The sequence below is a fragment of the Pelodiscus sinensis genome, chromosome 7 (assembly GCF_052426305.1).
Source record: "Pelodiscus sinensis isolate ZL-2025 chromosome 7, ASM5242630v1, whole genome shotgun sequence".
Lineage (NCBI taxonomy): Eukaryota > Metazoa > Chordata > Testudines > Trionychidae > Pelodiscus > Pelodiscus sinensis.
This window is the reverse complement of record NC_143058.1, coordinates 23,856,572-23,884,304: the sequence shown is the minus strand read 5'-3', so window position 1 is coordinate 23,884,304 and position 27,733 is coordinate 23,856,572. Positions and strand designations below refer to the sequence as shown.

Genomic DNA, 27,733 nt, shown 5'->3' with positions numbered 1-27,733 from the left:
ACCTTCCTCCACACGCTTCTAACTTCTAATGATAATAATATACTAACACACTACACACTATTTGGATTGCCTTTCATTAAAGAATGGCAGAAGATTTTTTGTAACATCAAGGGTTAAATTCTGACCTTATGGGTGTGTCTAGACTACAGTGTTTTGTCGACAAAAGTGGACTTTTGTCAACAAAACTTTCCCTGCATCTACACTGTCACTGAGTTCTGTCGACAGAAGGCGTTATTGCACCCACACTGTCCTTTGTGTCTACACTGTCATGTCACAAAGCGGCTTGCTTTGTTAACAGAACTGGATGTAGTCTAGACGCTCTTTGTCAACAGAAGCTTTGTCGACAGTATCTGTCGACAAAACTTCTGTTGACAAAAGCCTGTAGTCTAGACTTACCCTATGAGAGGAAGTATCCCATCCTAAGTCTTGTAAATATTTAATGTCTAAATGCTTATTAGATGCAGGAAAAACTGTAATCTTCATATCAGAGTGAGGAAACTCCTTGTAATCCCTTGGTTACATGACTTGTCATGGTTACAGGGCACCTACAATGCCTTCCAGAACTTTTCTCATTCTGATTTGAAGACTATAGTTTTTTCCGTCTCTAAGACGCATTACAGGCAGTGTCACGTTGTGATGGGGCGAACAAGCCCCACACTAAAGGGCTGGGAGTAGTCCAAGCTCAGCTGGCTGAAAGAGCCTTGCCCTTACAGCCCTGCTGGGCATGCTCCCAGCAGGGCCAGTGTATAAAGAAGGCAGTGGCCCAGCAGAAGGGAGGGCAACTAGAGGTTAGGAGGAGCCAGGCCTCAAAGCTGGTGTTCCTGCGACAACTCGGGCCCAACTGAAGGCCAGCGTTGGGCCCCCGGAGGGAAGCTGGCCCCAACCCCGCAGAGTAGCGGGCACACCTCCGGGTCTACCCAGCCCCGGTAAGGACCGCCACCCCAACAGACAGACTAGTGGGGGTGCCAGGGTGATAGGGAAGCGGCCCAGGGTGGAGGTTTACTAATTCTGCTTGGTGCGTAGTGGCTGGATTCCCCACCAAGCTGGCAGGACCTAGAGTCCCTGCCTTCAGGGCCCTGGGCTGGGACCCGGTGGAGTGTGAGGGCCCGGGTCTCCCTACCACCCCTTGCCGTACCGGGGGAATCACTCAGGCCAGGAGAGGCTTTTTCCCCAGAACTAGGCCTTGGGTACCGTATATGCCCTGAGAGCGAGGCCAGGACTTTTGAGACTTTGGGTCCCGTATATGCCCTGAGAGCGGGGCCGGGACTTTTGAGTTGTTGTGTACTGTATATAACCCTAGAGAGGTGTCTGGACCGAGACACAGGCCAGTAGAAGGGGTCCGCAACCCCTGTAAGGGGCATACCCCAACACACCTTCAGTCTGGCTTTGCCTACTCTACAGAGCTTTGCTACTGCTGAACATACACAACTGTTAAACACATCCATATCTAAACTCTGAGATTCTCCACCAGTATAGAAAGGATGTGACTCTATTCTTCTCAATGGAGCTACACTGCATTGCAGAAAATGGAGAAAATCTTTGGATCAACACTGTATCCACAGGCTGGTAGAAAGTTTTCTGGGAAGACATATGTCAGAGATGTAAGCAATATGACAGAGAGCATACTCTCTGCCGATACACCATGCATATGTGTTTGCACTTAATTCCAGCTTTTCAGTGAGTGAATGCTTTCATCCTCCCCCCCACCTTTGCCCAGTATAACCTTCTTTTATGAACCAACACAGTACACTAGCATTTGGCTACATCCTCTTTCTTTCAGACTATCATTCCCTATAATCAAAAGGCAGTGCTGGTAGGCTCAATTCATTAGAATTAGCAAGAGGCTAGGTCAGAGACATGCAACCTGTGGTCCAAGGGCCACATTTGGCTCACTGGGGTTCCATGTGTGGTCCATGAGACATTTTGTTTACTGTTGCCCACACACAGAGTTTCCAGATTCTGCTGGTTTTCATCTGAGTAGGTTTTTTTTTTCATACTGGTATTACTAAAGTGGCATACATGGCAAGCAAGGGCATGTGAAGTGAAGTGTGTACTGATTCTGAGAGAAAATGTGCTCCTTCTGCATCCAATCAAAGCACTGCTATAGTTCAATCAGCACACCTGTCATGGCTGCTTCCCCACTCTGGCATGATAAATGCAGAAGTGGGGGGCCAGCAAAAGTACCCCAAAACCTTATTTACCAGGCTTTGGTATAAAACTCCCGCCAAAATCTTAACAACCTTGATTTTGGGGATAAAATCCCGCTGCCACCACCCAAGTATTGATAAGAAAATCAGGGGAGAGATCACTTGGGAAATCTCATCCCTAAAGTAGAAACCAGGACACAAAAATTAACCGATGCCAGGTTAAGAAAAGAAAAGAGAAAGAACTTTTATTATCAGTACAATATTCCTGTTGCAAGCATAATGACTAGATGGAAAAGTAAAGTAATATACTCATGGAGGAGAAACCCACCATGGGCCAGGAGCTTTGTTACAAAAGAGAGCAAAAAGCATTTTTAAATGCACAGACATCAGATCCCATTTCCCAAATCATAAAAACAATAAAATCTAATGGATTTATCTAAACTTTACCCTACTTAAAGAAGAGTGAAGAGTCTCTTCTTGGAGGGAGACATTCTGTCTGTCCCCCTCAGTAGATGGAGAGAAACTAACCAGGACAAAAGAGAGGGAAAAACCCAAAATTCTTTTGTCCCAGTTTGAAATTCCTACCTACATTCCTATTGGCTGACTCTACCTGGCTTAGGTAAGGTTAACCCTTAGTTCCCAGGCTGCTGGTTAACCCTCAGGATCATGACAACATGCCACAAATTCTGGGCATACAAGCACAGATAGCAAAACTACCCTATCCCGGGAGAGCATCTTGGTTATGAAAATCTTGAAGCCCACTGAGATAAAGGAGGGCCACTCATGTGGCCCACTTGCTAGTCTAGGTTGCCCCTCACTGGGTCAGCTGATCTCAAGAAAGATGATATAAAAACATAATTATATAGTTACATGGCTCTAATTACATGGCTCTAAAACATGTGTACCTAAATTCATGTAAGCTGAAACAAGGAAATGCAATGCCCAGGTTTAAGCCTGGTAGAAGACAGACCTGGTTGTCATTCCATGCCCTCCCTTGCAGTTTCTGGATAAGGGAAAGCAGCTTTATGTTGCATTTAGAAAAATTAGATTTCCAGGTGCCGTTCAGAGGGTTCACTCAGTGTTTTCGTTCCATGGCCACTGTAACTAACTCATGGGCCTGCACTGGTGCCCAAGGGGCTCAGCAAAGGAGAGACAGAAAGTATACTAATAAAAGGTAGTGAAAGACCTTTTGTGATCAGGGCTACAGCCTCCTAAGTGTTAACTGTTCATTTACAATTGCACTGCAGGTTTATGGGAATCTAGTAGCATCCAGTATGTTAATTCCTTGAGTATCTTAGGTCAGATAAGAGATATCCAATAAAAAATGTGCCTCTGTCCTGATAAGTCTTCTGATCTCTTGTTGATAAGGAAACTTAATTAAGACTCTACCTTTCCCTGCATTCCAGAGGCAATCAAGGTGGTTAAACGACTCCCTTAGACATATGGACAGTAAGTCTCTGCTACACTAGCTGCAAGTTTCCGAGGCTGAGTCATTGTATTGAAAACTAGTCATCTCATGAAGGTGATATACTCAGTATCCTACCTGTCTCCTGTTAACTGATCAGCTGAGTCAGAAGCTGTCAGCTCCACAGGGAACTCACCTTGCCCTGCTGACTGGAGGCAAAATGCTGTGATAGCAGCTGCCAGTGAGCAAGTGAGTATTGAGGTAAAATAGCTAAGATCTGTTTAAACAGAAATCTAACACACAGTGCTGTAGGTTTTAAACAGAGTTTGGGATGATCATTTCTGTCCCCATTCAGAATTCAAAAGAAAGAAATTTAGCAAACAATAATAATAGCCCTTCTGTAGATTATTAATGCCACCTCATAAGATTTTTATCGGGGCTGCAAGTATATAATTAGATAGAGAGCTCTATAGATCTTTAGAGTGATTTAGATAGACCCCCTATAGGTTACATGCCTGTCCATTTTATAGGGTGGGTCGAGGATTATTTAAAACTGGTTTTAGAGAAAGAAATAGTTGTGGAACAATTCTACCTTTTCTTGGCCTGCCTTTGTTATTCTGGGGATGTCAAACAGCTGTCCTGTGTAGTACTGCACTCCACTCAGCAGAATTACAGCAATAGAGTCCCCTTCCTTCTCAATTATGTCAAGGATATCTTCAGTTCTCAAGGTCTCCTCCCCCTAAAATAAAGTTAAAGCACATGTTTTACATCTACCCTGGCAGTAATGAAACTGTCATTTCTTATTTCATAATCTATATTTTACTATGCGCTGTGCCGCCTGCATAGGAAGATCAAAAGCGTATCCTAGCAAAGCAATGATCTACAAAGGTAGAGGCAGGAAATAGCCTTTGAGTAGGTTACTTCAAAAAAAAAAAATCATTAGCAGCTTATTTTCAAGGTGGTAGATTCTTAAAAACAGTCATTTTGCTTTCTTACATGCTTCACTCCTCTTAATATTGCAGACAGTTTTAATTTACAGTATAAAAAGATCTTGGTGCAAACAGAATACATAATGATTTTTATGTGGCATTTGAAAATTGTGACACCCACAAGGCTTAAAAGCCGTCTACCAGGTCTCACCCTTACTTTTCAGTACACCTCATTTCCCACAGGAAGCTATTCTAAATCTGCCATATTTATATTTAAAAAAACATTAAGTATGACAGAAGCAAGAAGTACAAAATCCCACAAACCTGAAGCCATTAAATATAAATAAATTTTAACAGAAAAAATCTAACTTTGATTCTTTGCAGAAACATTTTCTACCTCCTTCCTCCCCACCCTTTTCTTCCTAGCAAAGTAGCACGTAAAAACACACCACTGTAAAGGGATCACCTAGACAGTGAAAATTTGGAATGAAATTAAAATTACTATTGTAAAGAGGTTGGGAAAATTTGCTAAATTGGAAGTAACTGCAATTATCTTAACAATCTTCGAACATCTGTCAAGGAAGGATTCATGAGTAGACTCTTTCTTCTCACAGATTATTCAGATTTTAGAGTCCAAAGGTCATCATCCATATGATAATTAGGTGTCAAACTTTGTAGTGTTGAGAGGGGATGTAATGCAATCTTCTCTCAAAATGATCTGAATTAAATATTTCTTGAAGAAGACACTTTCCTTATGTTGTGGTACTAAAATACCGCATGTTGTCTTATTGCAATCTTTGAGAAAGAAAGCTATAGTGAAACTCCATGCTGATGCTTCCAAATCTTGCATTCTTTCAGGAGCCCACTGTGTTGTGGCAATCAGAAAATATATAGTAAATAATGGATTTGAAAGATTATTTTATTCCCAAGAGATATGTCCAGTGCTTTAATTCAGACAACAAATATAACATTGGTACTTAAATACGAAATATATGAAGAGCATCAAAATAGACTCAGGGTGGGGAACCTAACGCTTGCTTGGATCTGGCCCCCAAGGCTTGGAGCACCATCAGCCCCAGCACTGGGGACTCCACATCAGCATTGTCCAGACCCATACCTCCACCCCACTCTTGCATCCCCCTCCTGACCAGACCCCTCTCCCCCCAACCTGATACCCAGCAGTTTCCTCTCACACACTAAACTAACACACTAAGCCCAGTTTTGGGCTCCCAAATTCTACCCTGGGTATGTGAGGGGGGATGTGAAGGAGTTTCTCAGTCGGGGGGCCACGTCAGTGAGGAGCGTCTCACTTTTTTGTGGCTCTCAACTGATATATTGTGGGTCAGTGACTCCCAAACCAAAAAAGGTTCCCGATCCCTGCAATAAACAATCAGTGGAAACTGAGAAGTTTTTCTGAAAACTATAGGCATCTGAGTAGAAACTTCAGAGGAGATGAATGTACATAACAAGTGACAGCAGATGTTAAAAAATGTGGGGGTCAACTCCTCCATTCTTGTACTAAATGAACATACATAGCATAATCAATGTTAACAAGGAGAGCAGAGTTATGATATTTATATCCCTTACAAACCTCACGTGGCTGTATCATGAGCATACATTTCTCCACATCAAGTCTATGAAGTTGAAGCTGAGATGCAACAGCATACTGAAAAAGAATTTCACATACTACAACTTAATAAAAATAAGCAAGAGAAATTTTAAAAGAAATGGCTGAGAATTTTAGATCCATGGAATTTAGACACACATTGTTCATTAAAATTAATAGGTTAAATTCAATGGGGCTAAAATTAATAGGTTAAATTCAATGGGGCTAAAATGTCAACTGACATCAGTGAGCCAAGGTTCCTTTTTCCTGTGACTAAACAGTACCTAGCACACACAATGGAGACCTAGTCCATGACTAGTGCTTAGTGGCACTATAAAATAATAATAATAATAATATTTCTAACCAATGTCTATATCTCCAAGACAGTTTTTTAAAATCTTGGCAAGTGTGGCCAGACAGCCTGCCTCCATATTATCCATCTTATTTGCCTCTCTGAAGCACAGGACAGAAAAGGAGCAATAATATCAGCATAGTCTATGCTGGCTCATCTGATCCTGAGAAGCTGAAACACAGATATGTGGATAGAGAGTAGCTAAGTCAATAAGCTGGCCTCAAGGCTGCGGCTGGCACCTATGTTGATTCGAACACACACAGTCCCAGGAAGAGGAATTTCCCACTGAGAAAACAATGTCCAGTACTTCAAAATTTAATCACCTCAATTCTCTCTTACAAGTGTAAATTAAGTTCACAACTCCCTTGTAAGAACTGGTCTCACAGCAGACAGACCAGCATCAATTGGCAATTAAGATAAGAAAGAGAAATACGTGACCCCATGATTATAAAAGATGGGCCCAGCACACACTCACTTTGAGTGTCATTCTACCCTCTACCTGCTGGTCGGGTTAGGTGTTTGACCTCCCGAGGTTCTATGGGGACGCCCACCTCGTATTTTCGTCTTTCCTAGGAATTGAGGGACCGGCCCTGGCCTGACATGCTGGAGTCGAGAGGCACAGAAGGGGGTAAAAATGGTACCTGGATGTGGTCCTCTGTCTTAAGTGTACACATAGAAAGAGTAAGCTGTTACTTGGTACCATTATTTCTATTTTTCTATCTTTATCTTCTTTGTAACCATTTTTAAGACCTATATTTTGCTAATAGTTAAGAAATAGAACAATAGCCATTGCAACCATATGATTTATAAGCTTCCTCAATAAACCTGTAACTGTTTAAGCTTTAACCTGCCTCCTTCAGTTGCTGTAACAGAACCAAGCACAATTTAAAAGAACTTCAGCCGGTCTAAAGGGACAGTTATAGGAAGAGCTTGGGCGTTTGGATCTGTGTCACTCCCAGGTGACAGGACCCACTGGGGCATCTTTCAGTCTTTCCTCAAGGCTGCCCGCTGCGAAGGAATTATGAAATTCTAGCAGCTGAAATCTAAGATGTAATAAGCTCTTCCTATATAACGGGGCGTCTGTTGGCCTGCTGGCCACCCTCTGCGATGGGACCCCGGTCCTAGCAGTAAAGGCACGGACGTTAAACCTTTTCTCGGAAACATACACACACACACTGCCCTGACCGTCGGCTGACAGCAAGGTTTTTATCACTAAAGATATTGCACTGATAATATTTGAGGAAAATATTCAATATAATAAAACAGAATTGCTGGGCTACAGACGGTTAATTATAGCACAGTGGTCTGAGGTGAAGGCAGTTGGCAGCTTATTATTAGAGTGTCAAAGGAACATGAACATAGGGCATAGAGTGTGCACAGGTGACGTTATCTACTATATATTTTAGAGAATTTGTCTGTCTGTCTGTTTGTGTGCTTGTTCAAGAACTCCACCTAAAATATAAAAAGCTAGGACCACTAAATTCGATATATTGCTTCCTTTTATCATAACTTAGAGCAAAGTAAGAGTTTGGTTGTGCCAAGAAAATGGGATTGGGATTGCTTCTCAGAAAACCAAACAGATGAGAGACAGAATCCTTTTTTCCCCCCCACCAGGCAGGTAAAAGGGGCTGGTTGAGGAGTCATCAGTCTCTGTCTGGGACTGCCCCATCCCAAAGCCTCCCAACCCCCAGGCACACTTTAGGAAGGGGGAAGTTTCAGCTTCCCTCCCCCAGATTTGTATGAGGATGTTTCAGGCTGGTCGCCTTTCTCACTGTCAGGAAGTAAGAGGAAAATGCACTGTTTTCTGCATTCCTGATTCTGGCTGGAGATCTCAGGGGGCAGACAATCTGTGCACTTTGTACGTGATTCCTGACAGTGACAGGAAAGGGAAGAACATGCTGCCCTGGTATGAATCTTGGAGGGGGGAGGTATTTCAGCCACATCCAACCCTCCCTAGGAATCCAAAATAAAAATTACCTTCCTAAAAATTACACTTTATTTTTGAAAAATACAATCTTTTATATAAAGCAGGTAGCTTTTCCTTTTATTAAAAAAAAAACTTAGTTGAGTTAAGAGCCTGAGCAATGCTGGGTAACTGTGCTAGTAGTAAATAAAGAACATATATGATTATTGAGCTCTATAAACTAGAATAAAGGCAATTCTGCAGTTCATGCATCCATGCTATCGTCTTTGTTACAAATAATCCTATGAGTGATATTTGGAGTCATTTTATTGTGCCTTAAAGATAAATTTTTTTATCAATTTCCAAGACTTTACTGAGTTGATGATTAAGTAGCACTGGGCCACAAACTCAAAGATTAATTTGATGTAAGCTGCGATGCACAGACTATTGTCTCCTATTTCATAGCACACAAATTATGTTTGAACTAGTAATTTAAAGTGCTAAAAAACAAGCATTTCCATCTCTGTCTAGGGATATACAAGTGTTAATGTTGTGAGTTTTCTATTGATTTGGTTTCCTAAAGTAAAATAGCAACATGAATTAATAAAACAGCTACAACTTCAGTTGATTTAGGCAAGCAGTTTGCTCAATGTCTTTAAAAAGACTAATAAATCAATGTACCCATTCAATCTTTTCATCTTGTAACATTTTTTATTTGAACGAAAAGAATAAAACTACAGTCTGTAAAACATGCTGAGCTCAAAAGCATCTGACAGTTTTTATTTTTATTGTAATGTTACTTGGACAAGATTAGCTAATAAATATTCAAACCAGGCTACTGATACTCTTTCCAAAACTATGATACAATAATACAAATACGGTGAAAAATGAATTTCTTACGTGGTCAGAGGGAAAGGCTTTGGCTTCTAGAAGAATTTTATAGCGACTTGGAGAAGGATTAAAAAAAGATAACTGTTAAAAAAAAAAGATATTTTGAAACATTTATCTAAATGGGGACCAAAAAATTAATCTCTGTGTATAAATTAACAAAATACAAAAAATTTTCACATTTATGTAGAGTACGTCAAAATAATGCCAGAGCACTTGAAAAATATTTAGTCTTTACAAAAATCTGTCATAGAAAACTTTTCTGACTTTGTACCCATTTTATAGATCTGTAAGTAGGGCCATGAAGAGATTGCGAATGAAATCCTATTTTGTTTATGTTAATGGCAAAATTCTTATTAATTTCAGTGGAGCTAGGATTACACCCACATGATTTGATCAAGGTCATACAAGCAAATTACTGGCAGAGACAGAAATGAAACACAGTAGTCCTGAATGTCCATACTCTATCTCTAATAACCAAGATTCAGATTATCCCTTATAGCAAAGCCTGAAGAGGGAGCATTGAGCTTTCCCCAAACTTCCTACATAATTCTCTGATGGTGGCAGTGTTTGGTTCATGCTCCTGCCGTGAAGGCCATAGGGATTTTGAAATAGGTTATTTTGTCATTTGGCGCTGTCCACACAGCATACATATAAACTACGGGTTTTTTTCAAAAGAGGATGAGAATTTGCATATCTTCTTTGATCTTTCAAAAGTTAAAGTACTCTGGACGTGGTTTTATTGGAAAAAAAACCTTTTTCAAAAAAAACGTGTAAACCTCATTTTTAAGGAACAGCGGTTATTTTTCAAAAAATGGGATTGAAAGAAGATCCTCTTTCAAAAGTGCGATCAGAAGAAGATATGCAAATTCAGCTGGAATTTGCATATCCTCTTTTGAAAATAGAACGTAGTCTAGTCATGGCCACAGTGCGAAATTTCAAAATAAAGTACAATTCTGAAACATCTGTTACTCCGTATATAATGAAGTTTACAAGGACATCGGAATAGCAAGCCTGAAATAATGAGCTTGCTGTGAAGATGCAGAATAGCTATTTCGGGATATAGCATTGTAGTGTAGACGTAGCCTAGTGCTCAAGTATTTTGAAAAAGGTATTGAGATCAGTGTCTTGTGTTTTCCTCTAGGAATCTCCACAAAATATTTTAAGGAGCAAATTCATGAAGGAAGAGTAAAATCTTTTTGAATTCAAGATACAAAGGCTAAAGTTAATTTGACAATATCAAATTTACTACATACAGAAAAAAAGAGTGAATGTACCATTTGGAGATGCAGATTAACAGTCAGGCCATTCATTAGAGCTATTTCTTCCTTATGAGCACCTGCAAAATAAAAATACAGAGGTATCTCTCTCTTTTCATCCTGTGTAAAATCTTGTAAAATGGTGTAAAAAGCAAAGATATGGTTTTCAGTCAATGTCTCTCAAAAGACTAGTAGGCAAACATATTTGATAAGTCATCTTCCTGAAATAAAAAAGTTCTTCTTTCTGACTCACTGGGTCAGTCTGACAAAAATATTTATTTTTCAGGTTTGATATAGCAAATAGTGAAGTAGCTTCATTTCCAAGCAAACCACCAGTGTGATTTATTATCATTAATACCTCAGCCAAATTCAACAAGAGTGGATGTTTGCAATAAGTCCCTCTCTAATACAAGACAAAATACATCTCTTTCTATAAAAAAAAATTTCCTGTGGGATGATAGAGTGACGTCATCCTGTCACTCGGGTGTCCCACCGGCTCTGCCCTCTCAGAGCCTGTTCAGAGACGGCACAACTTGCTCCAGGGAAACCTGCTTGCACCACTATTGTTCTTGGCACTCACAGACAGCTGGGCCAGCAGGCTCAGGAGAAGCGCCAGGTCCAGGGCAAGGCCCCCTGTGTTCCAGGCTGCCTGCTATCCATACTACGCTGCACCCTGAGTGTCTGCATCCTCAGCCCAGCACTGAACTGCTCTAATGAGACCCAAGCCCAGGCCCCTGACTGCCTCCCCTACACTTGCCCAGCCATGGATGGGGCTGCAGTAATAAGCGGTGCTTCTGCAAGGCAGGGGGAAGGTGCCTGGCAGCGCTCACCTGAATGGCCTGGGCCCCCTTTACCTGGTGCTGCAGTTTTGCCCTACCTCCTCCCCTGCACAGTTGGAGCACTAGTGCTGGCTCCCCTAGGGGTGGGGAGAAAAGAGAGAATCCCAAGCTTCACTGCACGGGGAAGAAGTGCTCCCTCTCTCTGTCTGGAGCCTTTCCCTGTGTTCCCATTGGCCAGATTCCATCTAATGGGAGTAATGGGAGGCCGCGCCTGGGACTGACACAGGGGCTGAAGACAAGTAAGTGCCCGCCACACCCTCATGCCCAGTCCCCACCTCCCAACCCACTCCTATGTCCCTCCCCCTAGCCAGAAACCCTGCTCCCAGACTGCTCCTGCCCCCTCCTCCTGGCCAGACACCTACATCCACCCTACTCCTGCCCCATACCGCCAACCCCCTCACTCACTGCCCTGATGAGGTGCTGAAACCCCACACCTTCCATCTCCACTCACTCATTTCCTCCACCGAGACCCTGCACCCCCAACCCACTCTTCCCCCTCCTCAGGCCAGACACCCTGCCTCCTAGTCCCACCCAGACCTCGCACCCTCAGCCCCTCCTGCACTCCTCCTTCTGCCCAGATCCTGCACTCACATCCCTATCCCACCCACTGCAGCCCTGTCCCACACATTGAACCCCTCATTTTTGGCCCCACCTTAGAGCCTAGGGGGCCCACAAAATCCACTATCCCCGGAACCGCCAAAGATTTAATCTGGTCTGAGGCTTTGAACCTCAGTCCTCTTCCCCTCACTCCCACCCCTGGGGCTGGAGCACCAGGGAAGTGAGGTGTTTCAGTTGTGGGGGCTGTATCATTGAGGGCTGGGGAGGTTTGGAAGGACCTCTTTTCCTTCTCACTTGTGTAGTCCCCAACAGATTTTTCTGTGGATCATTGGCCCCCGACCCCATAAAGGTTCCCCACCCCTGCCATTAATAAAGACAATGTTAAAACCTTTTTCTATTGAACATAATATTCTACTTTATTGAAAATTAAGCCTGCCCAACAAGACCACAATTGGGGTCTAGCCTCAATCTGGGTGCAGCGTCCTGTCCCCAGTCCTGATCCTGGGTCAGGCCCTGTTCTCCAGCCCTCATCTGGCCGCAGAAAGGGTTGGTGGTGGCCCCCTTCTTGCTATTGCATGGGTAGGAGGAGAGGTCACGATCCAGCTATGGCAGATGGAGGAGGATTGGAGAGTACAGCAAACAGGGTGCATAGCCCCCTAGTATATAGAAAGGAAAACTATTTATTTTTAAGTGGCTACCTTCTAATGCCAACCTAAAAATGCATTCTTAATAAAAATAAGACTTTAGCAAAATATAATTAATCATTATTATTCACAACCAAGTTTTTGGATTCAGTTTTGAGTATATAGTTCTGAGATAACTTTATAGATAAATGGGGGCTAATAGGAACCTTAGGCACAACTAATGGATTTTTCCAATATTGTTCTAGCTACTTATTTATGAGCCAATTCTCAGACTCCTATCAGCTGCTTGGGAGGTTTTAGGCAGGATGAGGAGCTATGTATTATGCAGGGCTAAGCTTAGACATGAAAAATTACCAGTTTCCTGGCTTTGGTTTCATGTTTTTTGTTGCAAAGAATTACATCTAGCTATACACCCTAGAGATGAATTAGCACTCTTTTGCTGGAAAATGGGCTTGTTTGAGTTGCCTAATAATCTCTACAAATATAGGGCAGGTTTGAGGAAAAGGGAAGAGAAAGAGAAGTCATACAAAAACCAGAGAGGACTAAAGCTTGAAGGGGAAAATGAACATATACAGGAAGAGGAGAAGCAGATGAGAAGGACCCTGTACCATGGCCGTGCTCTAGAGAAATGTTCTGGTGGGATGGAGGAAGGGGGAACTGTCACTGCACCAGCATAGGAAAAACATAGTGCTTGTGAATGGGCCTGAAATAGAATGGGGCATGGCCAGTGGATTTGGAACCTGCGTGTATATACTGTCTTAAAACCTCTGTGTAAGGGATCAAGTATCTACAATCAGCTGTGACTGCTGGATAAACAGCTAAGCACTATGCTGTCTCAGGTGATTTGTTGTTAATATTATTAATCATATTTATTACAGTAGTGTCTAAGGACCAATCAAGAGTAAGAACCCATTGCGCTAGCCGGTTTACAAACATAGCAGATGATCCCTGCCCTTATAGTCTAATGAGGTCTTCAGTTGCTCATTTTGCAAGTCATTCAAGCTGCCATCATACCACAGGAAAGGAACTGTGGCAAGCTTCTAAAATTCCTAAGAATTCCTCACCTGGACTTTCCAGACATGGTAGGTAGAGGCTTGAAGCACTGTGACATTTGTGGGAAACAAGCGCATGGAGCTTGGTCATCATAGGTACAAAAATCCTCTATCCCCACCCAACCTACACTTCTCTGCTATCCTTTCTTTCATAGAAACATAGAACCATAGAATACTAGGACTAGAAGGGACCTCGAGAGGTCATAGAGTACAGTCCCCTGCCCTCATGGCAGGACCAAATATTGTTTAGACCATCTCTTATAGGCATTTATCTAACCTGTTCTTAAATATCTCCAGAGATGGGGATTCCACAACCTCCCTGGGCAATTTATTCCAGTGTTTGACCACCCTGACAGTTAGGAACTTTTTCCGAATGTCTAATCTAAACCACCCTTGCTGCAGCTTAAGCCCATTGCTTCTTGTTCTGTTCTCAGAGGCCAAGATGAACAAGTTTTCTCCCTCCTCCTTATGACACCCTTTTAGATACCTGAAAATGGCTATCATGTCCCCCCATGTTTCTGTTGGCAATATCCTCTTTCAGGTGTCATGCTGCTACTTGACTGCTCAATTGCAGCTGAAGAAGGAAGCCAGAGGGAGGGAGTGCCAGTTAGAGCTGTATTAATTCCATCCTTAATTTCTATCTAGGAACAAAGATGCTAAAAAAGGGATGGCACCAGGAAGTGATGAGTCACCTGCCCCTATCTCACTATCTCCTTAAGCAGACAGAGCCCTTTCTCACTAGGGTCATAGTGGCGCTAGAAACATCTTTTCTCTGTATGTGCTGTGTTATGCTATTTGACACAAACAAAAATGGTTGTCTGCATACAACTACATATGGACCTTTATTTATCACCTTAGTCTTAGTTTCTTGTAATTTATATATTGATATAACCTACATTGTATTTCAGAAATGATCTTTCTAGGATCCAATCAATCTATTGCTATTCCCAAAATCCTACCATTCAAGAGGCAGAATGATGTTTGCCATCGCTACCTCCTAACTTGGTACCATATCACCGAGACAGAATAATTCCCTATATATTCAGCTTGATAAATCTTTTCTCTAATGAAAGGAAGCAGTATATGTAAAACACCATCCTTGGTACAACTTTGGAAATAATTCTGATTATGTTAAGCAACCCTGCCAGTTTTATTTTACCTTAACTCCCTCCGGGTATGTCTACACTACCCCGCTAGTTCGAACTAGCGGGGTAATGTAGGCATACCGCACTTGCAAATGAAGCCCGGGATTTGAATTTCCCGGGCTTCATTTGCATAAGCCGGCCGGCGCCATTTTTAAATGCCGGCTTGTTCGAACCCCGTGCCGCGTGTAGCCGCGCGGCACGGGGTTCGAACAAGCCGGCATTTAAAAATGGCGCCGGCCGGCTTATGCAAATGAAGCCCGGGAAATTCAAATCCCGGGCTTCATTTGCAAGTGCGGTATGCCTACATTACCACCCTAGTTCGAACTAGGGTGGTAGTGTAGACATACCCTCCGTGACTACAACAGGCATAGGTGCTGGTACCAGGGGTGTGGGAAGTGCTGCTGTACCACCTGTCTTGATGTGGTTTCCATTATACACAGAGTTTACAGTTTGGTTCAATGGCTCTCTGCACCCCATTAGAGAAATTGTTCCAGTACTTCTGGCAACATGAGCATGTTTCTTACCAGAATAAGTAAAAAGCATTTTGTGCAATGATTGGAAAAAGCTAAATGCTCCTATTCTGAAAACAGTTTATCATTCAAAGTCACTACAAATCTGCTCAGAGCTCAGTCTTTTCTCATCAGAGACCGGCCTGAGCACATTGTACAACAGCAGCAATACGGTTAGTCTAATTTAATCAGAAGGTAATCCTGGCAAGGTTGTAATGTTTTAATAAAGTATAGAAGGAAAAGCCAAGATTACAGTTATGTTATGCCATTTGGCTTAAGAAAAGAAAAGAATTTTGGCATCTAGTGACCTTGACTCTACATTTCACAATGTATTTACCATTGTAACATTCATTTTAAAAGAAAACAGGTTCACATTTAATAAGCAAGTTGTAATAGAGCTATAAACCTTTAAATGGACAAAAGAAAATCTTTACGGCCTTTAGTCCACCCCTGAATAAATCCCACTAGATAACATACACTTATTGCGTCTTAGAATAATCTATGACAATTCTTCCTCCTCTATATTATGGTAAATATTAACTACCAAACAATGTTAAAATTCCATTTATGCATTCACCTTAAACCTACAAAAGGAAAAAAAAATTCAGAATTCAGTCTTCCTATCTCCATTTATATATTTAGTATTGCATGTTGCCAGGAAGAAAGCTTAATTATAAATACTACATTGGAGAAGAACATTTTAATACAGTGTCATTCATAATTTATTTGCTTCTCTTTTTCACTGTTACATAAAAAAAGAGCTTGAAATAATCAATCCATATTATGGAGACATTACCAGTCTAGATAGTTGACAATTCATCCATTATTGGAGGGGAGGGGGGAGTTATTATCTTAATTTGCTTGTTTTCAAAGAAATAATAATTTAGATTTTGAAAAACAGTTCTAAAAAAATTTCCCACAAACAAAATCCTGATGGACTGATTATCCTAATGCCAACTTCCAACTCAAACCATATATTATTGTTATATAACCCTTGGGAAAAAAAGAAAGCAAGGGTACATAATAAATCTTTACTGCTATGAGTTGCAACAGGCCTACAGAATCCTGCCTGATGAAAAACTGAAAACACAGGTTAATGGTATGTTGATCTTTATTCTTTGTCCACACTACTTCAAATGGACTAAAGTATAACAACTTCAAAGCATTTGGTCTCTGGTGAAAGAGAGGCAGAAATGTTTATAAATACACTGTAAGGCTACGTCTACATTGGCCCCTTTTCCGGAAGGGGCATGCTAATTTTTCAGATCGTAATAGGGAAATCCACGGGGGATTTAAATATCCCCCGCGGCATTTAAATAAAAATGTCCGCCGCTTTTTTTCGGCTTTTAGAAAAGCCGGAAAAGAGCGTCTACACTGGCCCCGATCCGGCCCGATCCTCCGGAAAAAAGCCCTTTTCCGGAGGATCTCTTATTCAAAGTAGGAATAAGAGATCCTCCGGAAAAGGGCTTTTTTCCGGAGGATCGGGCCGGATCGGGGCCAGTGTAGACGCTCTTTTCCGGCTTTTCTAAAAGCCGAAAAAAAGCGGCGGACATTTTTATTTAAATGCCGCGGGGGATATTTAAATCCCCCGCGGATTTCCCTATTATGATCTGAAAAATTAGCATGCCCCTTCCGGAAAAGAGGCCAATGTAGATGAGCCCTTAACACTTTTATGAGTTCTCTGAAAGAGAAGGGTTTAGCATGGATCTGGCGATAGCAGAAATGTGATGACACCTACAGAAAAATATATTTCTTACTCACCAAGGGTATGTCTACACTACCCTCCTAATTCGAAATAGGAGGGTAATGTAGGCATACCGCAATTGCAAATGAAGCCCGGGATTTGAATTTCCCGGGCTTCATTTGCATAAAGCCGGCCGGCGCCATTTTTAAATGCCGGCAGTTCGAATCCCGTGCCGCGCGGCTACACGCGGCACGGAGTAGCTAGTTCGGATTAGGCTTCCAAATCCGAACTAGCTACTCCGTGCCGCATGTAGCCGCGCGGCACGGGGTTCGAACTGCCGGCGTTTAAAAATGGCGCCGGCCGGCTTTATGCAAATGAAGCCCGGGAAATTCAAATCCTGGGCTTCATTTGCAATTGCGGTATGCCTACATTACCCTCCTATTTCGAATTAGGAGGGTAGTGTAGACATACCCCAACTCTCTTCAAGCTGTGCATATTTCCTTTAGTTAAAAGAAGTTGTTTAAAATACACTGATTTTATGGTCAACCCAGGTAGAACCATTGTATGTAGCAAGGGAACTCTCCCAGAAGGAACATCAGAACTCACAGAAACCATTCCCAACCAACTCATGACACAACTGGCAAGTTTCCTCCAGGATTCAACTGAGGCTATGTCTACACTGCGGCAGTTTTTCAGAAGAGGTAATGCAAATCTTGTACTCTCATTTGCATATTCTCTTCTGATCTTTTTGTGGAAGAGGTTTTTGTGATAAAAAGCCCTGTGTAGATGGGGCCATTTGTCAGAAAACCCCCGTTTTGTGCAAGATCCCTGATTCCTCAAAAAATGAGGTTTATAGGATCTTGCACAAAATGGGGGGTTTCCGACAAATGGCCCTGTCTACACAGGGCTTTTTATCACAAAAACCTTTTCCACAAAAAGGATTGGAAGAGAATATGCAAATGAGAATGCAAGATTTGCAAATGAGAGCTCCATTTGCATCTCCTCTTCTGAAAAACTGCCACAGTGTAGACGTAGTCTGTCTTCAGAAACTACAGAATTAGCAGTGTTTGTCAGGACAAGATATTTGTTACCTCCCTATAAACAGTCCTCACAATAACAGCATAGCTGTCTGTTTCAAATCTATAAGATAACAGTCAACACTCAGATATTCACTCCAGATACAATTGACAAACCCCTCCATTCCATCTTCATCCACAACAATTTTACACTCAACAACACACACTTTATCTAAACCATAGTTATAGCCATTGGTACTATGATGGCTCCATAATATGCCAACCTCTTCAGGGGCCGTCCTGAGGAAGAGTTTCTGGACAAAAGTATCATGGAACCAATACTACACCTGAGATACATTAATTATATTTTCATCCTGTGGACAGATGACTTAAATTCCTTCATCTATTTTTACAAGTTCAGCAACCACTACCATCCATCAGATTCTCTCTGTAACATTTCCTCTCTATCATCTTCCTGAACACCATAATCAGCTACAACAGTGGAACTCTACAGATAAGAACATACAAAAAAAACTATTGATTACCACATTAACCTTCAAAAATCTAGTGACCACCCCAAAGACACCAAGAAACTAGTTATCTATAATCAGGCATACATATACACAAAACATGTTCTGAGGAGAAAGATCAACATGCCTTAGCACACTTAAAACAAACTTCATCAAACAAGGCCACTTCACCAAAGAATCAGAACTCACCCCTAGAATGGACCACTCAAATAAACTGAGACAACCTGCTTCTATATAGAAACAAACATTCCCTCTACCCGTGCAACCATCCCTCCATTCGTCACCTAACATTACACACTGAAAGCCAAGCAGTTACATTTAAACAGTTTACAACTCATGTTCAGTGGGGACCATGTTCTGAAATAAATCTTTTCTGAACCCCCACTTCTGGCCTTCAAATAATGCACCAACTTTTCTAAGCTCATCATCAGAAGCAAGCTCCTCACAGACCACACCAGCCATCCCAAAGTGGAACCAAATGCTGCGATGAGAGGTTCAAAACCTGAAGCTACAATGCTCACTACTCCTTGCAACACACCTTTCAAGATCCATGAGTCCTATATATACCTATCACACTGGTGAACCTCATAAGTTTAAATAAATGCCCTCAAACAACAATCATCTATTTGAAACAAGATAATCACTATACCCTGGAATGAACTTACACAGAAAAATAAGGGACAAAAACACATATCAGCCATCATTTAATATTTTTCAAAAAACGACTGCTCCATATCTGACCTCTCAGTCCTTGATCTCAAAGGAAACCTGCACAATACCTTCAAAATGAGTCTGAATTTTAGATTAATAACTTCTCTAGACACCAAAAATCATGGTCTTAATAACAGATTCATATGTCCAGTACCTTTGTGGACTTCCCCTTTTTTGTGTGCTCTAACTACAAAGGTGTTAATAGGACAATTCGTCATGAGTTGTGTCTTAGAATGTGTGTTAGCTGCTTATGCTAAAAATCTGTTCCACTTCCTATTTAGACATGAAACTGAGTAACTTTGCCAGACCTGAAGAAAAACTCTGTGTATCTTGAAAGCTCGTCTCTTTCACCAACAGAAAACGGATCTAATAAAAGATATTACTTCACCCACCTTGTCTTTATAGTATCTTGGCACTAACTCTAGAATAACCAGGCATGTTCATCATTCATCCTGGAATATTCTTCTATGGGGAAGGTGTGGGGATTGGTGCTCACGAGAGGCACCAGTCAAATCTCTTTTTTGGCAACTAATTTTGCCCCTGTGCTGATGAGATGAAAAACTCCTAACATGAGTCAGGCTCTCATGGTATATGACAGAATCATAGGCTGTGTCTACATTGGCACCCTTTTCCGGAAAAGGGATGCTAATGAGACCAGTTGGAATCGCAGATGCCACGGGGGATTTAAATATCCCCCGTGGCATTTGCATGAACATGGCTGCCGCTTTTTTCCGGCTCGGGGTTTTGCCAGAGAAAAGCGACAGTCTAGACGAGATCTTGTGGAAAATAAGCCCTTTTCCGGAAGATCCCTTATTCCTACTTAAAAGTAGGAATAAGGGATCTTCCGGAAAAGGGCTTATTTTCCACAAGATCCCATCTAAACTGGTGCTTTTCTCCGGCAAAACCCAAAGCCGGAAAAAAGCGGCAGCCATGTTCATGCAAATGCCGCGGGGGATATTTAAATCCCCCGAGGCATTTGCAATTCCGACTGGTCTCATTAGCATCCCTTTTCCGGAAAAGGGTGCCAATGTAGACACAGCCAGAGAGTGTAAAGCCAGAAGGGACTATTGTGATAATCTAGTCTGAATTTCTGCCCATTACTTCCCACTGAACACCTGAAATAGACCCATATACTGAGTTACTGAAGTGTTCAAATCATGATTTAAAATCTTAAAATGACAGAGAATCTACCATTTACTCTAGCTTAAACCAGAAAATGATCCATGCAGCAAAGGTAGGTGAAAAAAACTCCAGAATCTCTGCCTCATTAATCTGGGGGAAAATTCCTTTCCAACCCCAAATAGACTGATCAGTTAGATTCTGAACATGTAGTCAAATCAAGGAGGAAAAGCAGGAAACCTCTGGACAACAATTATTTACTTTAGAACTAAAGGAATGATCCAACTCTCTCCTTTAAAAGAGAAATGCTGTGATGTTCACTGCCCTTTAACAATGGCGTTGACCAAGTGGTTTATTGTGAACCCAGAACCCTCACTGTAATTAGATTCGTTATACACATGGTCATATATTGTTGTCTTCATTCATCTCCTAAATCACATACAGACCTTAAACTGAATGGCACTCAGTGTACTGAGCAGTCAGGAAGACTACTGTGAAACAAAGTGCTAGAAATAAATTTGGGATGTAAAGTTTCTGGGTTCTCCACTACAAATAACACTTTTTCAAAACAGTTCTCCCTCTGGCTTGTACATACCCACAATTCCAGCCATAAGCTCCACGATGCACTCATCTCCTAAAGCCCATGGGCGCTTGCCATTGAAATGACCATGAATACCTCTGAAAAGGAAGAGAAACAAATGATGAAAATGTAGGCTGTTCTCTTTGATACATTGCTTAGAGCAATAACTCAGTCCTCCTCAGTATGGGGCTTGTATAATCTGAACACACTACATTGATTGTATCATATGAGCTCCTAACAAATAGAGTCACCAACAAACAATGGATTTATTGACATCTAACAGGGGTTTTAAAGACTCGAAACCATCTTATCCAAAATCTTGTTCAACAAATAAATAAACCTGAAAGTGGATGTTTAGAAAACCACAAAGGGCTAGATAACAGCTTTGTCACAAACCCTCTATAGAGGGGGAACATCTGTTGCACTTTCTCAGAAGTGGACTGGGTCTGGGTGTAAGATCTGGACGTGGTGTGTGTGTGTGTGTGTGTCTGTGTGGGGGGTGTAGGTAGAAGGGAAGTAATCTGTCCCAGCCATATAACTGGCATAAATGTGCTGGTTGGTGCACTAGAGCAGTCACTTCCCATTCCATCCCACCAACTCCACACAAACCGGGGGGGCACACACTAATGACCCTGCAAAGCCGCTTTCCCACCTGCACTGCTAACAACAATCATGGTAGCCAGCACAGGAGAGTTCCCCTTTCTTTTGTGAATGCTGAATAGCATAAGCCACAGTCTTGTCCAAAGGTGGCATTTACATTGAAGAGGGGCTATGTAGGGTGCAAGAGGAAGGACAGGATTTCCTACTCTTAGGTAACAGCAATCCTTGCTTCTTTCTGCCTCCTGAAAAATTTACAGCTTCTTTCTGCCTCCTGGAAAATTATTTAGACCCATAGAACTCCAAATCTAAATATCCACTGAATTTCTAAATCACATTTTGAAAATGATTCCTCTCTTTATGGGGACCAAAACCAAGCCTGTGGAGCATTTGGAATCTACATCTGAATCTCAACTATGTGGCTTGAAATTATCCCAGCTATGAACACTGCAAAAACAGTTTGTAAAGTAAGCAACGTATTTATAAATCTTTACATGTAATATTGTGAAGGTTTAATTACAAAATAAATCAATATATGGAAAATAATATTGGTGTTAATTTGGGGAAATGTTATTCCTGGACTCCACTCTTGCAGCTTTTTTTTTTTTTTTTGAAAGCAACTATGGAATCTGAAATACCAGAGAACACAGAAAAAAGAATTAAGCTGCTTCAGAAGAACTAGACCAGTAGGGAAATAGGTGCAGCACAGTGGAACTAGAAGCTGTGACAAAAGTAAAAAAGAACTGTTGTCTATATAAGCCTTCAGAATTTCTTATGGTGTTCCCCCAAACTCAGGGGAGCCTTTTGGCATATTATTTAATCAGCAAACAAGCTGTATGAACCAGCCACCAACTTGAAAAGGGCTTTTACCCTTTCACACTTCTTTAAAATGTTTTCCCCAAACAACTCCACACCTTCCCCAGATCAGTTTTCATCCTACAGCACCCCTTTTCCACACAGATATCCACTTTTTATAATCCTCTGGTTTCTGACTGACATTAGCCATATTTGCATGTCATAGAGCAATGCCTAGATTTGGAAACACTGGTTCAGAGTAAAGAATGCTTTGTGAACAAAAGAAAACCCCATGTTACCCTTCTCATTACCACTCTGCTCAGGATAAGCAAACCCCTGCACTGGCGCCAGTGTAGATGCATAATGGAGGAAAGATGAGGAAATACATTGCCATCTCCCCCATTTTGCTTACAAGCCATGCAATCTGGCCCTAAAACATTAAATGAGAAGAACTCTAATCCTGAAACCATAAGAATTCACTTCCCCTAATTATCATTGGCTGGCTTGAAGCATCTTTTCCCAGCCTTAAAATTAATTCCCAGAGAAATAATTCTAATGGGAAATAGGCACTGTTCTTATAGGTAAATAATAGATGATAGATAGATCAGAATAAGGAAACTGAGGCAGGGGTGTTAAGAGACCAGTGATTTTTTAGCAGAAGTTAGCGTCAGAGCTAGGAAGATTAACATTAAGGAATTCCTAGGTTAGGCTCAGTCCATAAAACAATTTTTCTCTGTCTCTGTGCAGCGGATAACAGGTAGAAAACCATCACTAATTTCCCTTCAAAACTTATCTTTATGGAAAGTAGAAACGCTATAGCAATACAGATTGTTTATGGGAAAATAGAAGGATTTCCCTTGGGCTGAATTACATCCCTGTCCTCACTGGATTTGCAGTTCTAAAAAGGGCATGCGAGATATGGCTAAGTGGAAAGTGACAACAACCTATGGGATTTTCTTCCCTCTTTTTCTTTCTCCTGTCAGTATTTATTAAAGCCCTCCTAAAGTGAACTTATTGGTAATACAATTCCAGAACTAATTTCCAGTTTACCCAGAAAACTGATTTGGACTTTGAACACTTTTATATTTCTGGGGAAAAAAACACATGAAAATAAAAGCATAATGGAGCATAAGAAAGGTGGCATTAATTATTTTTACTCATATTATTATGCAACAGCTTTCAACCTGTCTCTTTCCTGATGGCCAACATAAATGCTAGGAGACAAAAATTATTATAGCTAAAATGGTACTTACAGGCATATTCTTGGCTCCTTTTTTATTTTAATTACATGGAACTCTGTAGCCTTTGCTGATGGCACAATACATTCTGTTACACTTAGGTTGTAAAAATTCTATGCTCTGCCTCAGAGAATTTATCTTTCTGCATATTATGCCACCCCATTCCCAAGTCTAGTAGATACTGAGGATAATAATATTTAAGGATACAGTAACAACTGCAGTGCTCATGGCATTCCACTCATTGGACATCAGACATAGATAGCCTACTGTCTCATTTTGTTTCCATTTTCCCCTTAGGTAGTAACAGAGATTTAAATGAAGGTACCCAAATAAATGAATATGTATGTGGTTCATCAAAGCACATGAAAAAAAAGCTGATGCACACAGAACCATGCATAGATTACAATGAGAGTTTCCAACTGAGAAAATTAATATTTATGCAGTTGCTGTCTAGCTGCAATTTGGTATGACATCATAATGCCACTTTTTGGTTGTTAGATCTGTAGGGGGCTCTCCCTCAGCTGACAAAGTTCATCAGGGACATAGTGAACTCATTTTCTCACATGATCTGTGTTTTAAAGATAGAAACTAAAATGATTTAATCAGCTTCCAACTTCAAGGGTCCTCCAACCTTCTACAAGAGAGACAGAGGGAGAAAAAGATAATCTTTTCCTTTCCCAATCATCTACAAACATAGTGAAGAATCATCCTTTGCCAGTGTTTAATGCCATTTATTTTATGAGCCATACAGATCTTCAAATTTTGATTATACTTTCAACTACATAAAGTAAGAAATGTATGGATATAAGAGTTATATGGAGCATTCTCATCTATGTGGTATTTACTGTGTTTAAGATGTACAGGTCCTAAAGATTAACAGGCCTAGAAGATTCTGGGTACAGCACTTGACTTTCCCCCATCAGTGTTAACAAGTAGATTGGTTGATATGCCTTGAACCTTGTTCTGGAAGACTATTTCTGTGGACATGAGGTTGCTTCATTCTTCATAGCTATGTCCAGTCCCACTGTTGATAACGCTGCAGCTCCATTGGTAAAAGTAATGGTGTGATCACTTCAATAGCCTTAGATTATTTGTGATGCATGAACCAAGAAATAAGTCTGGTAGAATGCCAATGACTGAAGTATTGCACTGATTCAGATGTTATCATAAAGCTGCCTCAATTATGCACGAGGCAAAGAGGAGATTCTCCATCTTCACTAAAGCATCTACCATCTGGACCCAGGGGAAGGAGCGCCTTGAAGAATTTTACCAGGATTTCAACAATTTTGACCCTACCATCAATTTCAGCTTCAACTGGTCCACACAGGACATCAACTTCCTGGGCACTATAGGACAAATAAGAGATGGTCACATGAATACCACTCTATGCCAGAAACCTACTGACCTCTATACTTACTTACACACCTCCAGCTTTCATCCAGGACACATCACATGATCTATTGTCTACATCCAAGCCCTAAGATATAACCACATTTGCTCCAATCCCTCAGACAGAGACAAACACCGACAGGATCTCTATCAAGCATTCTGAAACTATAATACCCACCCAGAGAAGTGAATAAACAGATTGATAAAGCCAGACAGATACCCAGAAGTCAACTACTACAGGAAAGACCCAACAAAGAAAGCAACAGAACACCGCTAACTATTACCTTCATCCCCTATCTAAAACCTCTCCTACCCATTAAGGATCTATTACCGATCATGGATGACAATCTCTTGCTGTCACAGACGCTGAGAAGCAGACCAATCCTCACTTAAAAACAGACCCACAACATGAGAGAAATCCTCACCACCAACTTCACACTCCACAGAAATGCTAATCCAGGAACCTATCCCTACAACAAACCCCATTGCCAACTCTGTCCACACATCTACCCTAATGACATCATCACAGGACCTAACCACATCAGCTATACCATTAAAGCCTCATTCAATATGCGGAGAATTGTTTGAATAAATCAAAATAAATAATAAAGGATTCAGGAATAAATAAATAACAAAGGGTTCAGAAAGAGGATAGGAAGATTAAACCGGTGAAGGAGAGTGGGGAAAGTGGATGAAGGGGAAGAAAAGGAGAGAGAGGGACCACTGGAAAGGAGAAAGGGATGGATCAAGACTTGGAGCAAGTTAGAAAGGGGCAACATATTATAGGAGGGTAGAGAGAACCAAGGCAAGAAACAAGTTTCTAGTCTTTTCCCAGAACCTAATATGTCTGGTTCTGAATTACATACATCTATGTATATTTGCTATTCTGCCTCTGATTGCAGCTAAAGATCCTTTGCTACACTTGCTTACTTGAAAAACAACCAAGGCACTACAATGTGTGCGCACTATTTGAATGGTCTAGTTTTCAAGTTTATTGAAAGGTGATACAAGACACTAACAACAGATAGAAAAGGTGAAGTACTGCTTTACAAGATAGCCAAAATCCTTGAGATTATTTTTTGCTTGTGTGAAATATTAGATTTACTTGGTTTCAAAATGATATACCTAGTTTGCATAATAAAATTCATTTGATTCATTTATTTAATTAATTAATTTATTTATTTTTATGTTTTACCTCTCACATCCCCCACTACTAAACTGTACATTGCCAACACATTGACCACTGAACAACCATCTATTTAATAATCCTCAAACACTATTTACCTGGCCTGGAGTTTACCTAGTTGTGCTTGGTAACCTAAAGGCAAAAGGTACCATAAACCATTTTGAGTGGCTTCAACTAGCTAATATCTATTTTTATTGCTTTTTTATTTCTTTTGAATACTGGCTTCTCCAAGTATAAGCTTCTGTACTCTGTTCTATTTTGTACTGACCTTATTTTGACATTCTCGTTTGCCTTAGGTGTCTCTGCAGCTAACAGGGTGATATAGTTTTTAACTTTCTGCTATTTACTGAGTGAGGTGTTCTGGGCCAAATTGCATTTTTGTCAAGAAGCTTTTATAGATTTGAAATCATGTTTACTCAGATTTTTTTTCTTAGATCTAGTTATTGTTTTGAAGGCATGTTGATATTATGGAGCCTCATGCTGCATCTCCTTTCGTTTTGGATTTTTATATTCATTGAGTAGGGAAAAATATCCTTCATTGTCACAAAAACAAGCAGAAGAATGGAAAGCAAACCAACAAAAAGGAACAATGAGGGAGCTGAAATATGCTCTCTCTGCATCATTTTACAGAGAAGAGCGCTATCTGACTTTAACCTTTTGAAAGAAGTCAGCCATTTCTGTGATAAAGTACGATAATCATACAGAAATGGACAGAGTTGCAATTTTTTTAAATGAATACCGAAACTGCAGAGCTGTGCTGAATGAACAGCCAAGAGGAAAGAGTTCTTCACAAAGTTCAAATTCATTCAGAACAACTCCCTCCTCCCCTATAAGAATAAAACTAGCTATATAAATAAGTTGTAAGCTATTTTTATTAACTGCAAACCTTCATCTTTTAAGGAGTAAAAAAAAAGCAAGTGCAACATTTACAGTGTGATGTACATTATTTTGTGTCTGTTGCAACTTATTGGAGAAAATTTACCCAGTTAGCAGAACCCACTTTCCACATTCATCCGTCCTACATTTCCTCTGACCACTCACCAGGAACTCACATTTGTTGCAGTTATATTCTTGCAAAGCACCTCAGGGATACCCAGAATTCTGTGACACCTTACCACTACATTCCTTTAGCACCATGCATTATTTTCTGTGCCTTCTGTAGCTCACCTGAAATCAACTACCTCTGGCCGCACAAGTTCTGCCATCCAGGTCTCTGCAGACTTTACTTTTTCTGCTAGCGATAGGCACACACCAACCCTGAGTGCTTGGAGTGCTCCTAGCAGTTTCTAGACTTTTAGCACTGGACACTAAGGCTATGTCTACACTGCAGAGCCATTTCAGGATACTGGAAGTATGTGTGTCTTTTGAGCACAGCTGTTCTCTCAAAATATAATGGGCTCACTATTCCTAAGTCTCTGTAAACCTCATTCAAATGGGGGTTGTCCAGGTTGCATATTAGGAAAAACTATTTCACTAGGAGGGTGGTGAAGCACTGGAATGGGTTACCTAGGCAGGAGGAAGAATCTCCATCTCTAGAGGTTTTTAATTCCTGGCTTGATAAAGCCCTGGCTGGGATAATTTAGTTAGGGTTGGTCCTGCTTTGGGCTGAGGGCTAGACTCAATGATCTCCTGAGGTCTCTTCCATCCTTATG

At 41.0% G+C, this 27,733-nt stretch overlaps 1 protein-coding gene across 1 annotated transcript in view; it reads right to left on the bottom strand.

Moving 5' to 3' along the window:
• The window catches only part of KYNU (kynureninase), a 100,956-nt gene that overhangs the window by 54,379 nt on the left and 18,844 nt on the right, over positions 1 to 27,733 (bottom strand). The window contains exons 4-8 of the mRNA XM_025191031.3: positions 20,892 to 20,974; positions 10,508 to 10,569; positions 9,243 to 9,314; positions 6,073 to 6,147; positions 4,145 to 4,291 (exon numbers count right to left, since the gene is read on the bottom strand). Of these exons, the coding sequence (XP_025046816.3) occupies positions 4,145 to 4,291; positions 6,073 to 6,147; positions 9,243 to 9,314; positions 10,508 to 10,569; positions 20,892 to 20,974 (439 nt within the window). The remainder of the gene's footprint in view (positions 1 to 4,144; positions 4,292 to 6,072; positions 6,148 to 9,242; positions 9,315 to 10,507; positions 10,570 to 20,891; positions 20,975 to 27,733) is intronic.